This window comes from Staurois parvus, unplaced genomic scaffold (genome assembly GCF_062004578.1).
Source record: "Staurois parvus isolate SC_StPar_1 unplaced genomic scaffold, SC_StPar_1.0 ptg000090l, whole genome shotgun sequence".
NCBI classification, from domain to species: Eukaryota; Metazoa; Chordata; class Amphibia; order Anura; family Ranidae; genus Staurois; species Staurois parvus.
The window spans coordinates 21,906,631-21,925,467 of NW_028317886.1; the positions used below are offsets into that span (position 1 = coordinate 21,906,631).

The 18,837-nt window shown below is 38.9% G+C and overlaps 1 protein-coding gene across 2 annotated transcripts in view; it reads left to right on the top strand.

Annotated features, from left to right (window-relative positions):
* Nucleotides 1-18,837, top strand: part of NR3C2 (nuclear receptor subfamily 3 group C member 2) — a 514,840-nt gene that overhangs the window by 454,616 nt on the left and 41,387 nt on the right. For both annotated transcript variants that reach the window (XM_089670472.1, XM_089670473.1), the window contains exon 7: nucleotides 10,513-10,643. In XM_089670472.1, coding sequence (XP_089526598.1) covers nucleotides 10,513-10,643 — 131 coding nt within the window. The remainder of the gene's footprint in view (nucleotides 1-10,512; nucleotides 10,644-18,837) is intronic.

Below are 18,837 nucleotides of genomic sequence, written 5' to 3' on the forward strand. Positions count from 1 at the left end.
AATAGCATTTGGCCTGAGTTTTTTCTGCATGTTTTTCTAAATCTCTGTTGAAGAATTATGTCCTTTTCCCCACAAAAGAGGTTGATGTACTGTCAATGTGTATGTGAAAGTTTCCATGAACTGGAGAAAACCAATACAGGTTCCAGTTTGTGGACATTTAGGTGAGGAATGAGCGCAAGGAGATGGGATTGAAATTGCGTCTATCAAACTTGGAGGCTATATTCGATCGCTTTCAACACAATTTCTGTTTTGTTTTTTCCTGGTTTTGATTGATTTTTTTCAATAACCTTTGTTGTTGCTGTCAAATTATAGCCCAGTTCAACCAGTTCAATCCAGTTAGACAATCAGAGTTGGTGTTAGATTGCTTTTTTTTAGACAAGCACTTTTGATTGCATGTTCAAATAACAGTTGATCAAAAGAGGGTAAAAATGCATGTATGGCAAGCATTAGACTAGTGAATATATACCTGGCTGAAACACATATATTAGATGTAACTAACAATTCCCCTTTGTTATTTGCTTATAAAGCCTGTTTGGGCAGGTATGAAGACACAACATAATTGTACAACTGACCTTTTTACAAAGGAAAAGATTGAGATACAAAAGTGTCAGTAAGAAACTACATGACAGCATAAACAGGCAGCAAACATAAACAAAGTGCAAAGCAAGATGAACCAGCTATATTAGCTCTGCAAGGTGATATTCAGGCACAGTAAATGTGATATTCAGCATTTACTTGTCTGTTTTCAGATGCTAATTTGTTTGCAGCTTGAGAAATTCAGGATTAGCATTGCATAATGTTCCGTAAGACTACAGCCACCTCTTGCTGACCTTTTGCTTATAAAGCCTGTAATTCTTCTTGGTATTCTGATTTCTATAGTAACGGTAAGCAGGATACATTCGCACAAGCTGCATGGCAGCTAAATGGCTTTTTTTTTTATTTCAGAATAAGCTTCGTGTGTGCTTACCTGTTTAGGTCTAATATCTCATTGACTTAGTTATTGACTTGTAAATTAGTTTGTGCATCAATTCTGTGCATTTGGAAATCACACATTGACAGGTCTTCCTTGCTACATTGATTTTTAGAAAGGTTATAGTGTTTTTCCTTAGGGGAAACAATTTACTATGGTTAATATAATTATAGTCTATTATGATGTGCTTACCTACATTCAGGAGAATCATCATAATAATGGTTCACTGTGTAATTTTTGCCAGAATTTTCACCCAAGTAATCAGAGGCAAAAATAAATGGCATTTTTACTTTTATGATTCAGCCAGGTTTTGCCCTACATAATTGTATGTAAAACTATCGGAGATTTTACAGAGATTGTAGACTTACATGGCTACTTGTAGGCAGGAATTTTACTTTTAAATGTTTAAAAAGGAGAATCCACTTAAAAAAGCACAGACAGCAAATCAAGACTTACGTCCTACCCCCTTCTCCTAGTGTTAAGCAAAACGGGTTACTGTCTAGACCAGGGGTGTCAAACTGGCGGGCCTCCAGCTGTTGTAAAACCACAAGTCCCACCATGCCTCTGCCTTTGGGAGTCATGCTTGTAACTGTCAATCTTGTTATGCCTCATGGGACTTGTAGTTTGGCAACAGCTGGAGGGTCGCCAGTTTGACACCTGTGGTCTAGACCATATCCAACCACTCTGACTCCTATTTTTCTTGTCAACCATTTAAGGTGCAGTCCTCTCAGAAGAATAATGGATTAATAGAGTTATAGAGTTACAGTTGGGTAATAAGTGCATTGAAGCTCAGCTACTAACTCTCCCATCTTTTAACCCTGAAGATTGAGGACATCTAGTAATAACAAGGAATTACTCGGGGGGGGGGGGTGACAGTGCTGGGGGGGGGCAGTATTGCATTGAGAGCTGATTTTTATTTTCTGAAACTGCTAGGGGACTGTTTATTTTTAAAAAATACTGTCATGGCCAAAAATATTGGCACCTCTGCATTTCTGTCAGATAATAAACTACTTTGCCCAGAAAATTGTTGGAGTTACAAATCGTTAGGCATTCTCATGTTTGTTTCTTTTGTTTGTATTGGTATGACACAAAAATGTGGAGAAACAAAAGGCAAGAATTAAGGCAGTTCTGAAGGCAATAGGGGGTCTAACTCGGTACTAGCAAGGTGTAGCTAAAAAGTGGTGAGTGTATACTTTAATTCATAGCAAATGGATAAAGAAAAGTATATATCATGCGCATATTGATCATAATATGACATGCACAACCATGTAAGTCCCTTCAGTCAATAATTCCTACATCACCTTTTGTGATCAGGAGTGATCCACCCGTTGCAAATGAGATAAGAGCAAACAGGACACAGAGATATGCTAAAAAAAGATTTTATTGAAAGATGAAATAATATCTCACTTACATCATGGTAAACATCCTTATGCATAAGAAGTGTCCACAGATGAAAGTTCCAATGTATCCAAGTGTTTGGAAATGACTGTCAGGCTGTAAGATGTAATGTTGGCACTGGCACGCCGGGCCCGCTCTACAGCCGACATATGTGACATCAGTGGCTGCCGTGAAACCTTGTGAAGGAAGGGGATACTACATAGGAATTTAGTAATAGCATATGAGGAGAAGTGAGACTACATGGACTTTGGGTAAGTTACTACTAGTAGATGTGAAAGTCCTGTGCAGGGTTTATCCAGCCTTTTTCTATGGCAGGCATGTCAGATAAGGGTGCAATGACCCAATAAGCTGTGTCTGAATGCTGACAAGACTTGTGTACTTCTAATGTGACAGTTGTGACAATAAACATTTTAGGTACACAAATATAGGGACAAAAGGTGCTACATAAAAATATAATCATGCCACAGTGCCAACTGATAAATAGTGTTATGTGTTATTGCAAATTTCATCACAAGTCCTTGGTGTAGTATAATTGTTTGTTTCCATCTGGAATTGTAAATAGGATTTGTAACAAACACCTGTTTCATCTGCCTGGCATTGTTGTTTGGCCACATAAAAACCTTACCCCCAGGTCTCCATGAGTTTGTAGATCCAATAATGTGAGAGAGCATCTGCAGTTTGTTTCCAGTAATACACTACAGAATGGATACTATAAACGATAGACAAACATGCACAGAAACTCTGATGTACTGTACATATTGGGAAGACTGAAGTAAACATTGTGACTGTTTATTGCTGATGTGAAGAGTTGCTTCCTGATATTCTTTTTATCAGAGTTAAATGAAGAATCTTCATGTGGTTTGCGGTGATGTCTGTTTGTCTCTTGCAGTTGGAAGCCTTTTTTTTGCCCTCTGTTGCTTTAGAAACCAGACAAGTTAATTCACTGAACTTTCAGCAGGTCAATATAGATTTTATGACTGTAGTTCTTCATAATAAAAATATGAGAGCAGTGTACCAAGAGTAAACACAGCTTTGTTTTATAGTCTGCAGTACAGTCGACCTGCCAATGAAACTCATATCATCAACTCTTTTGCAAAATGAGGGTCAATATCATTTGTAAATATTAGGGCTGGTGCCAACATACTGTGACCTACCTGTGCTTGTTTGGTGCTTACCTGTGGACAGGCATGCTGAGACCTACAATTCTCCAATTTTAGACTACAGCTGGCTTAAATGTGTGCAACAGTATGTTTATTTTTCTGTTAAGGTATCCATATACAATGGACCCTTAAAAGAATGGTTTTACATCCTATGCTGTGCATGTCACAGACTGGGTGCCAATTTATTTTTACTTAATCTGGAGAGAACAGAAGAAATCTTCTTTTACGCCCTCTCAAGAAAATGGGCATGATTTACTAAAGGATATACACATACCAGCAGATCAATTGTGCATACACAACCATATCATCACATTATTTGTGTTTGCTATGTTTCCAGGTTGCAGTGTACATAGAGTGAATCACATTTCTCAACAAGGGTGATATGCGATGGATTGTGCATCTCAGCACTTGAACAGTACCAACTAAACCTACATGGATTTGTACAAGTAGTGAATAATATTGAAAATATTAATATTTCACTGCCCTGTCTTAAAAATACCCTGTCATGAGATAAATACAAGGGCTGCCATAATGGAGCTCTTTCTGAAAATTCTGTTTGATTGGCTGCCTCTTGGTTTAATACTACCTTAGCCAATTACCTTTAAACAAGCATGCATTCAAGTTCAGTAAATTGGAATTCATCGAAGCTAGAAAGACAGCATGAAAGCTCAGTGACTAGTCGATTTAAAAGGGCATTAGCAATGAAAGCATTTAAAATTCTCTTGTAACTGTTTTCCTTTAAAGTGACAATTTGTTGAAAAGAAAGGTTGCTATAATTTTTTATGCTGGGAGTGTGGCACTGCACATGCTAAAAGGTTTTGTGTATTGTTACTATATACAGTTAGGTCCATATGTATTTGGACACAGGTACAATTTTCATATTTTTGGGTCTGTATGCCACCAGAATAAATTAAAATGAAACAATCCAAATGAATTTGAAGTGTAGACTTTTAGCTTTAATTCAAGGGGCTGAACATAAATATCAAGTATAAATTTAAGGAACTGCAACCATTTTTATACACAATCCCTCCATTTTCAGGGGCTCAAATGTAATTGGACAAATGAATATAATCATAAATAAAATGGTCATTTTTAATATTTTGTTGAGAATCCTTTACCGGCAATGACTGCCTGAAGTCTGGAACCCATGGACATTACCAAAGACTGGGTTTCCTCCTTTCTGATGCTTTGCCAGGCTCTAACTGCAGCTGTCTTCAGTTGTTCTTTGTTTGTGGGTCTTTCTGCCTTGATTTATAGTGAATACTTGTGAGCTATTATGAATCGAGGTGTTCAATAAACATATAATGAAATCTTAAAGTGTATGGGGTGCGCTGGCACTTACACTGACTCACTTGCTAGTGTGTATGAATGGTAAAGGATGGATTGCGCCGCGCTCCTCTATATTTATATATTCAATTTATACTTCTAAAGTAAATATCAATATCAATTGCAATATCAACAATAGTGAATTGTGACTATAACACTAAACATATATATAAAAATATACATATAAATAACATGCATAATGGATAATCCTAAAGTGATAGTGCCTTAATGGGTGCCATGGTGTGAACCCATAATGCACCTCTATATTGCTGTGTGCACTCTATACTTATAGTGCAAAAACATATACAGATGTGCACGTGCTTATAATAAACAAATAAAATGTTAAAGTCTTTCAAAATAAATGTGCAAGTAAATTTTCTGTTCCTTCTTTCCGAGTGCTAGATGGTCTCCCTATATGCTCACCTCTATATTTGCCTGAATGAATCCAGGCAAATACGCTTTTTATCCTTCCAGGATAGATGAAATGGGATGATAACCTTGCTCTAGCCGTCCCAGAAGGTGGACATGCATAAAGATGTATCCTCCTGTTATTTCCTTTGTCTCCCTGTGTATCAATGAGTACACTGATCAGCTCTCTTGGGATCTCCCAATTCCCCTCCTGGAGTTGTTTCCTCGTTCACTCCTCCTAATGCCAGCTCGTGGGGTGTTTGGTCAAAAAGAAAAAGCAGACCATAGTGTCTTATCCTTGTACACAAAATGGATTTATTTCTGCCAATTTAAGGTATTGCTCGATGGCATACAGCTCATATGTGATCCAAACAAGCATAGATGGCAATCAACAGGTAAAAAGAAACCATTCTGCAGCTGCCCCTGCGACGCAACGTTACCCTGTGACGCAACGCGTAGGGGAGGGGCTCTGACGTCACGACATTGCACTGGAGAAGCGAGTTGATCCGAGCACAAGCGCAGACAGACAGCACTGCAGGGGCAGCTGCAGAGTGGTTTCTTTTTACCTGTTGATTGCCATCTATGCTTGTTTGGATCACATATGAGCTGTATGCCATCGAGCAATACCTTAAATTGGCAGAAATAAATCCATTTTGTGTACAAGGATAAGACACTATGGTCTGCTTTTTCTTTTTGACCAAACACCCCACGAGCTGGCATTAGGAGGAGTGAACGAGGAAACAACTCCAGGAGGGGAATTGGGAGATCCCAAGAGAGCTGATCAGTGTACTCATTGATACACAGGGAGACAAAGGAAATAACAGGAGGATACATCTTTATGCATGTCCACCTTCTGGGACGGCTAGAGCAAGGTTATCATCCCATTTCATCTATCCTGGAAGGATAAAAAGCGTATTTGCCTGGATTCATTCAGGCAAATATAGAGGTGAGCATATAGGGAGACCATCTAGCACTCGGAAAGAAGGAACAGAAAATTTACTTGCACATTTATTTTGAAAGACTTTAATTAACATTTTATTTGTTTATTATAAGCACGTGCACATCTGTATATGTTTTTGCACTATAAGTATAGAGTGCACACAGCAATATAGAGGTGCATTATGGGTTTACACCATGGCACCCATTAAGGCACTATCACTTTAGGATTATCCATTATGCATGTTATTTATATGTATATTTTTATATATATGTTTAGTGTTATAGTCACAATTCACTATTGTTGATATTGCAATTGATATTGATCTTTCTGCCTTTAGTTTTGCCTTCAGCAAGTGAAATGCATGCTCAATTGGGTTGAGATCAGATGATTGACTTGGCCATTGCAGAATATTCCACTTCTTTTATTTCAAAAGCTCCTGGGTTGTTTTTGCAGTGTCACGGTCTGGGTCAGGTTCAGAGACCAGTTGCTATAACAGTGAAAGGCTTACCTGAAACCAGCAGGATTGGTACACCAGCGGGTCACCCTGGGAAATAGCGTAGGCTCACCTTATTTCCTAAGTATTAACCAGTTTTCACCAGAGCTCCTAGTGGTGGAGATGGATTTGGCTGCGTGTTAATACCAGGTCGCAGATCTCAGGATCACCCCACCAGGGTATGAGCAAGCTGGAATCCAATAGCGGATCAAGCAGGTTAGGGATCAAACAGAAGCGGAGTCAGTCACAAGCCAAGGGGCGGTCACAAATGGTAGCAGATGAGGATGAGGCAAAATCGTAGTCAGTAGCAAGCCAAAGGTCGGTAGCGAAGATGTAGACGGCAGCAGAAACGATAAGCAGGGTATTGGCTGGGAAGGCACAATAATCTGGCAGAGACGAAATGCAGAGGAAGTTCATGGGAGGAGCAAGGAGTTCAAGGTTCAACAGAAAACAAGGGACAAGGCAGGATTGTCCAATAGATCAGGCAGAGTGTTGTCCAGCATCCCAGGTAGCTCAGTGAGAAGAAACATTGCCTCTCACTGCAGAAGGCCCAGGTTCGATCCCAGGCTCTGACATGCAGTGTGTTTTGGATCATTGTCCATCTGTACTGTGAAGCGCCGTCCAATCAACTTTGCTGCATTTGGCTGAATCTGGGCTGACAGTATATCTCTAAACATTGTAGAATTCATCTGGCTGCTTCTGTCTTCTGTCACATTATCAACACCAGTGACCCAGTGCCACTGGAAGCCATGTATGCCCTGCCCATGCCATCAAACTGCCTACAACATGTTTTACAGATGACGTTGTGTGCTTTGTATCATGTGCTGTTTCAAGCCTTCTCCACACTTATTTCTTCCCCTCATTCTGGTACAGATTAATCTTAGTTTCATCCGTCCAAAGAATGCTTTTCCAGAACTGGTCTGGCTTTTTTAGATGTTTTTTGGCAAAGTCTAATCTGGCTTTTCTATTCTTCAGGCTTATGAATGGTTTGCACCTTGTGGTGAACCCTCTGTATTTCCTCTCCTGAAGTCTTCCCTTGATTGTAGACTTTGACAATGATACGCCCACCTCCTGGAGAGTGTCCTTCACTTGTCTGGATGTTGGGAATGGGTTTTTCTTTACCATAGAGAGAATCCTGCGATCATCCACCACTGTTGTCTTCCATGGATGTCCATGCCTTTTTATGTTGCTGAGCCCACCAGTGCATTCTTCTTTCCTCAGAATGTACCAAACTGTTGATTTGGCCATTCCTAATGTTGCTGCTACCTCTCTGATGGATTTGTTTAGTTTTTGAAGCTTTGCAATGGCCTATTCCACTTGCAAGGACAGCTCTTTTGAACACATGATAGATTCCAAATGCAAACACCACACTTAGAATCAACTCCAGACCTTTTACCTGCTTAATTCATGAATAAATAATGAAGAAGTAGCCTATATCTGCCCATGAAACAGCTTTTGATTCCTTACTTTTGGTCCCTTGAAAAAAGGGGGGATGGCTACTCTTAAGAGCTGTAATTCCTAAACCCTTCCTCCAATTTGGATGTACATACCCGCAAATTAAACCTGAGAGTGTGCACTTTCAGCCCATGTTCATTATATAACTATAGCTTGAATATGTCTTAGTAAATACCTGAAACAATTAAATTGTGCCTGTGTCCAAATATATATGGACCTAACTGTATATGCTTAAATTGGTATTAAACCCAAAACTGTGATATATTGCAGCTTACTAAGCAATAGTTCTGGTGGCTGCATTCGTTTTTTTAGGCTTTTTCCTTCTGTTTTCACCTGGTGATCTGGCCAGTAACACTCCTCCTGTATTAGAGTGCCCCCACTCAGGATGAAGACAGAAACACATTTGGATAGCAGCATAGTCAGTCTGGGGAAAGGAGAGCACTAGATGTACCTAAAGCAGGAACTGTGGTGTGCCACTTGAACTCAGAGTCAGTCTATCTATTCAGTCCCTCCCTAGTAGTGTCTGCATAATTTCCTTTTGGCTTGGAGCAGGAACAGTACATGTGGCTGAGACTTCCCTCTTTCTCCTCTTCCTCCTTTCTGGGTTTCCCAAGCCAATAACTGGGGGCAGAAAATGCATACATAATCTATTTACAGGCATTTACAAATTCAGACAGTAAAAGGTTGCAGATCCCTGCACAAACTATTAAAAATGAAAAGCCTTTATTTCATTAGCAATCTTCTCTTTCTTATGAAACTTTTAGACTGGAGGTTCACACTAATGCGGTGCAGGAAATTGCAGTCGCATGGTGTTCATGCAGTCTGGTGCAGGTGTCAATGTTAAAATAATGACACCCGAAACAGATTGCAAAATGCAGTGCGATTGCCAGAAATTGCATTGCATGAGTGAGAACACCCATGCGATGCAATTCAAGTGCTGGTAAAAAAAAGGGTCTTGCATATTTTTGGTGCGGATGTGATTTGAGTCACACAAAATGTATGACTTAAGTCACACCGCACAGACATCAAATGTGATTCGCACTGGAATGTGGTGCGAATCCTGTGCTATTTACATGCGATGTCCTGCACTGCATTAGTGTGGACCCAGTCTTAGGCTGGGTTCATGCCTATGCTTTTTGCTTTTGATCTGTTTTTTACTGCTTTTTGCAATGTGCTTTGATTTTTATACTCAAGTTTTTTCCGCATTTTTACTGCGTTTTTTTCAGCTTTTTTTTTAAAAAGTGGAAAAATATTTGTTGCTGGGCAGAAAAAGAAACTCAAAATGCAGCAAAAACGCAGCAGCTTCACCATTGAACTCTATTGTCTGCTCTGACCCCTGGTTCACACCAGTGTGTTTTTTGCAGAAACGCACTACAGTCCATTTAACATGGTTTCATATGGGACATGTTCACATCTATGCTTTTTTGAGCTGCTGTGTTTTTGGAAAGGGTCATAGACATTTTTAAATGCAAAAAGCAGCGTTCTTGCTACATTCCAATGAAGAAGCTGCTGAAACGCATGTAGTGCGTTTTTGCTGAGTTTTGCATTTTTTTCTGCCCAGGAAACAAAACATTTTCCACTTTAACAAAAAAAAGCTGAAAAAACCCCCACAAAACACGGTAAAAACTTGCATGTAAAAAAGCAAATCACAATGCAAAAGGCATTAGAAAATGGATCAGAAGCAAAAAGCATAGGTGTGAACCAAGCCTGACCCTTTCCAAAAATGCGGCAGCTCAAAAAAGCATAGATGTAAACATGTCCCCTGTAGTGCATGGCTGCAAAAAGCACTAAAAAACGGATTGGTGTGAACCAGGGATAAAATAAGCTCTGGTGAAACAATTTTCCTTCAGACAACACATAAATAGTTAAATAGAGTTCGTTATTGGTTACTCTGAAGGAGCTACAAGTTGGGAGTAACCACCCACGGGACAGCAGAAACTGTTGCGTATAACTGGAAGACAATACAGCTCATCACCATGAAAACACCATCCCCACTGTTAAGCTTAGCGTTGGTGGTAGGTGGCAGGGGGGTCATTGGTATTGTCTTGAGAACATTTTCAGAATTCGGGGCAAGATGTATGGTGCTAAATACAGGCAAACTATAGAAGAAAACCTGTTTCAACTGGAAGAGACTTGAAGTTGGGCATTGGTTAACCTTCTATCAAATGCATAGCCAAAGCTTCACTGAAGCTGTTGAACCAGTGTAACTCAATTAGAAAAAAAATCCAAATTCCAGGTTTTAAGACAACTGAATGCAGTAAAAGTCCAAAGGAGTGAATACTTATGCAAAACTCCGTATTTAATATCGATTTTGCATTACACTGTAGATTTGTTTACTTACATGCTGTGTTTTGCTTTGCAGAGAAAGGATGCGCCATTCTGCAATGTATGAGCTTTGCCAAAGTATGCAGCAGATAAGTTTTGAGTTTAACCGTTTGCAGATAACCTTTGAGGAATACACCGTAATGAAAGTTTTGCTGCTGCTAAGCACAGGTAAATTCAAACTAATTGCTGTCCTATGCATGGTTATGTTATTGTACCTGTTTTATTACACCCATATGGGCCATAATAGTACTATATAAAAGCAATTTCAGCTGTTTCTGACTATTTGGAAATTAGAGTAGAGAAGTACCCAGCAAGCTCTGAACACATTTTCCTTATACTACCCATTGTAAATATTCAGAATTTATTTATACCTTTCATACTCCTGCATACTAAAAACAAAACAGTATTCATATTTTCAGGTTATTTAAAGTACTAGTGAACATCCACTTTTTTAAATAAATACATTCTCATTAACTAGGTAAATCTTCCCTGGTGCAAAATTTAGTTCACATATGTGCCCAAGCACTTGTTTTTCATTCCTCATTGGTGTCGGCTATAAATCCTTCAGCTCAGTTTCCCCAATTTTCTTGTTGGAAAGCCTGCTTACTGGGTACCAGATCACAAGGGTCGGTAGCTGTCCATCTATTAGGTTTTAAGTTGGAGGAGGCAGGAGTGGAGGAGTGGCTTGCTATACTGGGCTGCGTGTTTATGTTGGTACGCACAGTGTAGGACATTTAGGCTCTAGTCTTTACTGAGACTTCATACGCAAGGGTGGATCCATAGGACTCTGCGAGGGACAGGAGCCACCCTGAAAAGGGAAAGCTGGGCTAGCACTGAAGAGACCAACTGAATCAGGTGGAAGATATTTTTACAGCATATATTGTAAATCTTCACCTCAGCAGGAGAAACAGATTAAAAAAGGCTTTAATATCACTTTAATTCAAACTCCACAAGGGTTAATAATTTTACTCTAAAATTCTGAGGTTTTCTGTTTGCATATGTGTATCCACACTTAATGTCTATATCTGTTCTGGTAACATTCTGCAATTCCACAGCAATATACAATTTGTATTGCGTCAAACAATTAAGAAGGTATTTAAGCAGCAAAACAATCTTTTGTTGCTTAAAATGAGAAAACTAATGAGTGATTTTTTTGTGAGGTATGTGGGTGAGATGAAAAGGGCAAAGTTAAGTGGGACTTGTTCAAAGCAACTTTTGTGGCCTTTATATCTTTTGGATAGATGTGTCTATCTGAAAGATATGGCAATTTGTATCAATACCAGCAACTGACTGGCCTTGTGTGTTAAAAGGGAACTATTAGCAATATATGTGTAATCACTCATTCTATTAGCGGCTAAGAAGGCACTCATCCCCCCTATTCTAGTGACTTCAAGGCTGGACGGACATGAGTGATTTTTGCTAGTGAAATCACGCTACTAAAATTGCTCACAATTAAATTCTGGGAATTGCTATACATGCAGTTTAATGCAGTAGCAATCCATTGCACACTTTAGAAGCATTGTCTATTGTTATCAATTATCATAATCACTTCTACATGCTGCACTCTTTGGATCTCTGTATGTATCAAGTGATCACTAATTGCTTTGACAAAAATTGCTGTGCACATGCACCCTAACAATTAACTGACTACCTCACAGGGCCCCCCAAAATAAAGTCTTTTAGGTACAAACTCTGTACTATGTCACAGTGAGCAGTGGTGCTACTCTATTGCAAAGAGATTCAGAAGCTGATGTGCCTGCATAATACTGGGTACACATGAGCTTAGTTTTCAACTGAAGAGACAAATAGACATACAGTTATATGTATTTTATTAGAAGTATAAATGACAGTCTGTAGCATAATTTGCTATAATATTTTAGTATGCTGACAGATTTATGTTTCAGTGTAAAAACATTTGCTTTAATGGTAGTGAATGGCTGTGCATAGTCTATGGTCTTTTTGTTGTAATGGTATAAATGAAGGAAAATGCATGTGTATTATCACGCTTTAAAACACACAATAGGATGCTAAACATACAGTATGTCAAAAATGAATTTAAAATCAAGCAGTTAAAAGTCAAGTTTTAATGTTTTTTTTTTTTAACTTAAACAATGAAAAAAAGCAACTTCGAGTTCCATTGATCCTATTAAAATATCAGGAAGTATGAAACTTATACATAGTTTTGTTATTCGGGATCTTAATGTTATTACATAGATAGCTAGTCGGATAGATAGAATAAATATATGATTTTGTTATTTTGTAAGATGTTAATACATGAATTGACATGATACGTCGGGTAAAATAAGTGCTGGACACATCACCATTTTTCTAGGTAAATATAGTGCCTTGAAAAAGTATTCATACCCCTTGAAATTTTCCACATTTTTCATATTACAACCAAAAAACGTAAATGTAATTTATTGGGATTTTATGTGATAGACTAACACAAAGTGGCAATTGTGAAGTGGAAGGAAAATGATAAATGGTTTTCAAACTTTTTTACAAAAAAATATCTGAAAAGTGTGGTGTGCAATTGTATTCAGCCCCCTTTACTCTTGATATCCCTAACTAAAATCTAGTGGAACCTTCAGAAGTCACCTAATTAGTAAATACCGAGTCAGCTTGTGTGTAATTTAATCTCAGTATACATATGGCTGTTCTGTGAAGCCCACAAAGGTTTGTTAGAGAACATTAGTGAACAAACAGCATCATGAAGGCCAAGGAACACACCAGACAGGTCAGGGATAAAGTTGTGGAGAAGTTTAAAGCAGGGTTAGATTATAAAAAATATCCCAAGCTTTGAATGTCTCACGAAGCATTGTTCAATCCTTCATATGAAAAAATGGAAAGAGTATGGCACAACTGCAAACCTACCATGCCATGGTCGTCCACCTAAACTGACAGGCCGGGCAAGGAGAGCATTATTCAGAGAAGCAGCCAAGAGCCCCATGGTAACTCTGAAGGAGCTGTAGAGATCCACAGCTCAGGTGGGAGAATCTGCCCACAGGACATCTATTAGTCATGCATTCCACAAATCTGGCCTTTATGGAAGAGTGGCAAGAAGAAAGCCATTGTTGAAAGAAAGCCGTATGAAGTCTTGTTTGCAGTTTGCGAGAAACCATGTGGGGGACACAGCAAACATGTGGAAGAAGGTGCTCTGGTCAGATGAGACCACAATTTTACTTTTTGGCCTAAAAGCAAAACGCTATGTGTGGCAGAAAACTAACACTGCACATCACCCTGAACACATCATCCCCACCGTGAAACATGGTTGTGGCAGCATCATGTTGTGGGGATGCTTTTCTTCAGCAGGGACAGGGAAGCTGTTCAGAGTTATTAGGAAGATGGATGGAGCCAAATACAGGGCAATCTTAGAAGAACACCTGCTAGAATCTGCAAAAGACTTGAGACTGGGGCAGAGGTTCACCTTTCAGCAGGGCAATGACCCTAAACATACAACCAGAGCTACAATGGAATGGTTTAGATCAAAGCATATTCATGTGTTAAAATGGCCCAGTCAAAGTCCAGACCTAAATCCAATTGAGAATCTATGGCAAGACTTGAAAATTGCTGTTCACAGACGCTGTCCATCAAATCTGACAGATCATGTGAACTTTTTTGCAAAGAAGATTGGGCAAAATTTTCACTCTCTTGATGTACATAGCTGGTAGAGACATCCCCAAAAAGACTTGCAGCTGTAATTGCAGCGAAAGGTGGTTCTACAAAGTATTGACTCAGGGGGGCTGAATACAAATTCATGCCAAACTTTTCAGATATTTATTTGTAAAAAAATTTGGAAAACCTTTTATCATTTTCCTTCCACTTCACAATTATGTGCCACTTTGTGTTGGTCTATCACATAAAATTCCAATAAAATACATTTACGTTCGTGGTTGTAACATGACAAAATGTGTAAAATTTCAAGGGGTATGCCTACTTTTTCAAGGCACTGTATATTTCTAAAGTCGCTATTGACATGAAATGTTCACCACATGTTGGTAACAACCCATGCAATTCATACATACAAAGAGACCAAAACAAATAAGTTCAGAAATTGTTATGTCTAATAAAATGGAATAACACTTGAAGAAAGGGAGGTGCAAAAAGGCATGGAAAGCCAAGACACAGCTGGAATCTATCAATAATTAGAAAGCAATCCTACCCCTTGTCATTTCAAATTAATAACAGCTGGTTCAGTCTCAACTGATGGCCTATAAAAAAGTGTCTTGTTATCAAGGTATTACACTAGAAACATCTCATAATGCGTAAAAGCAAAGTGCTCTCTCGCAACCTTATTGTTGCACAACATAAAGATGGTATTCTTTACAGAAGGATTTCTAAACTTCTGAATGTTCCAGTGAGCACTGTTGGGGTCATAATCCGGAAGTGGAAAGAACATCATTTCACCATAAACCAGCCACAACCAGGTGCTCCTAACAAGATTTCTGACAGGAGTGAAAAGAATTATCAGAAGAGTTGTCCAAGAGCTAAGGGCCACTTGTGGAGAGCTTCAGAAAGACCTGGAAATAGCAGGTACAATTGTTTCAAAGAAAACAATAAGTAATGCACTCAACCGCCATGGCCTGCATGCGCACTCACCACTCAAGACTCTATTGCTAAAGAAAAAGCATGTTGAAGCTCGTTTAAAGTTTGCTGCACAACATTTAGACAAGCTTGTGGCATACTGGGAGAATATAATCGGGTTAGATGAGACCAAAATTGAACTCTTTGGATGCCATAATACACACTATGTTTGGAGGTCAAATGGCACCACTGCACATCTACCCAAAAACACCACGCCAACAGTGACGTTTGGAGGTGGGAACAGCATGGTGTGGGGCTTTTTTGCAGCATATGGTACTGGTAAATTTCATATAATTAAAGGAAGGATGCATGGAAAAATGTACCAAGACATTCTTGATAACAATCTGCTGCCTTCTACCAGGATGATGAAGATGAAACAAGGGTGGACATTTCAGCAAGACAATGGTCCCAAACACAAAGCCATGGAAACTTTCAATTAGTTTCAAAGAAAGAAAATAAAGCTCCTAGAATGGCCCAGCCAATTACCTGACTTGAATCCAATAGAAAATCTATGGAAATAACTAAAGATCAGAGTTCATAGAAGAGGTCCACAGAACCTTCAAGATTTGAAGACTGTGTGGAAAAATGCACCAAAATCACACCTGAGCAAAGCATGCTACTAGTTTTTCCATACAAGGAGGCATCTTGAAGTTGTCATAACCAACAAAGGATTTTGTACGAAGTATTAAATACATTTCAGTTAGCATGTTCAATACTTTTTCCCTGTGTCATTCCATTTTATTACACATAATTTAATTTCTGAACTTACTTGTTTTGGTTTCTGTGTATGTATAGATTGTATAGGTTGTTACTGACATGTGGTCAAAATTTCATGTCAATAGCACCTTTTTACTGAGAAAAATGGTGACATGTGCAAAACTTATTTTACCCACTATAAATGAAATGTGTTTGTGTGTATCAAGAGAATCTGCACAGCAATTGAGAATGTAGGTGTTGGTTTCTCTGTCAAGGAAGATACAAATCTGTGTGTTTGTGATACCCTAGGCAGATAGCATGATCTCACACTACGCGCAGGCTCCACCTCTTTTGCCCCAAACCATGTTACAAGATTAGTTGAGTAAATGAATATCTGTATGTGCCACTGCACACTGCCTAGTTTGTAGATAGCAGCCACTGTCTGGAATTTTCTACTTAACGATTATGTAGAGAATATCTTTGTTACCTAACCTGTAGATAGTCATGCGACTCCCAATAGCCTTCACACTCTTCCATTTCAGTTGTAATGATGAGTTAACATACAAATATCATAAATTTCAAGAGTAAAAATAAAAACTATGAAAGGAAAGAATAAACACTAACTTGCTACCTGATGCATTGGTCCACATGTGCCATTTGGTAAATACAGCACTGCAAAGGTGACATAGCCTTACATCCTCTCTTATAATTGTCTAATACATTTAATATACTTTCTGATCCCTAGGGAATTGGAAAATATCCAGGCTGAGAGTACGTCTGTGTTTAAGAAACCCAGTCTGAGAATCTGGGCAGCCCTCCAGAATTTTGTATTTTCAGTTTTTTCATTTTGTTTGTAGCTTATTTCTATTTTACTTTTTTTTTTTTAACTAATATTTGTAAAATATCACAGCAACATTTGTTTGAGGGTGTTTCCTATTAGCATTGTGTTCATTAATCATCATTGGCATCCAACTCTATAACCCTTATAATACCTAAATTTCTTATGTATACTATTCAGTGTTTTGTTTTTTGTTTTTTCTTTATTCTGTTTGGAGTCAGTCTAGTATTCGAACTGCTGCAGTGTATTTGCTGTAACAGAGTGTATAGCTAGGTCCTTTAAAGGGAAAGAGAAGTGGACTCTTTCCATAAGTGTCTCATAAGAAGTGTTGCCTTGGTAATTGACAATTTACCTAGTAGTATATATATATATATGTAATTTATGTAATTACCAGGAAAGCATTGCTTAACACTTCCAACCAAGAGTTGGTTATGGCCAGCTCAGTGGATTGCTTTAAAAAAGGCCTGGATTCTTTCCTAGATACACAGAATATAACTGGTTATAACATTTAAAGGTAAAGTTGATCCAGGGAATATCCAATTTCCTCTTGGGGGATCAGGAAGGAATTTTTTCCCCTGCAGGAGCAAATTGGATCATGCTTTGCTGGGTTATTTTGCCTTCCTCTGGATCAACTGTGGGTATACGATTATAACTTTTTTTTATGATTGAACTGGATGGACTTTTGTCTTTTTTCAGCCGGACTAACTATGTAATTTCCATACTAGGTATGACTGTCATTAGGGCCAGTATAAAGTTGATAACATTTTGCAAAACTGTAGTCTTTTTTTTTTTTTTGCACCCTCTCAGTTCAGCATCAATCCTGGTTGTACCTATATAATGATCAGTATATTTTGAGAACAGCAGTTAAAATAATTGTGTATTTGCAAATTTCTGTTTTTCAAATGTACTTCATAGTCGAAAATAAACATTTTCTTACCTATGCATAAAAGTTAAAAAAAACTCCAATACTAGTTTCCCCCCTACCTGTCCCTAAACACTTATTCTTAGTCCTCTATCAATCCAGTGCTGTGCCCGGCTGCAGCTCTTCTCTTTTTACTTCCTGCTCTCACAGAAGACTCTGAGAGCAGTGGGAGCTATTGGCTCCTGCTGCTGTCAATTGAATCCTGTGCGAAAGGAGTGGGGGTGAGTGGGGTCGTGGCCGAGCATGCTTTGTGTGCTTAAGGATGCACACCGCCTAGCTTGGAAGCACGCCCACATGGGTGCCACCATATCACATGGTTTGCTATGAGGCACTCATAAGAAGAGTTCTTAAAGTGCCGACAGGTGACTCCAGAAGAGGAGGTAAGGGACAGCTCTGTGCAATGGTATTTAGGTAAACATAACATCTTTTTCATTTTAATTACAAAAATAGGCTTTAATATCACTTTAGGTGATCATTGTTCAATCTAACTGATGTTTGTAATGTTTTTGGGCAGTGGTAAGCATTCCCAGCCATTTCAGAGATAGGTTACAATAACCTTGAATCATTTTTATTTGTTTACAGCTGCTTCTCCCAAGATAAGGCCAGAACTAGGACGGCTTTCCTTTATAGAATGTAATATGCTAGCATGGATGTTATCACTAATGTAACTGCTGTTACATTAGTGCTAATATTTATAATTAGTTTACAATAAGAACATACACTATATTGCCAAATGTATTGGGACGTCTGCCTTTACATACACATGAACTTTAATGACATCCCAGTCTTAGTCTGTAGGTTCAGTATTGAGTTGGCCCACCCTTTTAAGCTATCACAGCTTCAGCTCTTCTGGGAAGGCTGTCCACAAGGTTTAGGAGTGTGTCTATGTGAATGTTTAACCATTCTTTCAGAAGCACATTTGTGAGGTCAGGCACTGATGTTGGATGAGAAGGTCTGGCTTTCAGTCTCCGCTCTAATTCATCCCAAATGTGTTTTATTGGGTTAAGGTCAGGACTCTGTGCAGGCCAATCAAGTTCCTCCACCCCAAACATGCTCATCCATGGCTTTATGGACCTCTCGTGGTGCACTGGTGCGCAGTCATGTTGGAACAGGAAGGGGCCATCCTCAATCTGTTCCCACAAAGTTGGGAGCATGAAATTGTCCAAAATGTCTAGGTATGCTGACTCCTCAAGAGTTCCCTTAACTGGAACTAAGGTGCCAAGCCCAGCCCTGAAATACAACCCAACACCATAATCACCCCTCCACCAAACTTTACACTTGGCACAATGCAGTCAGGCAAGTACCGTTTTCCTGGCAACCGC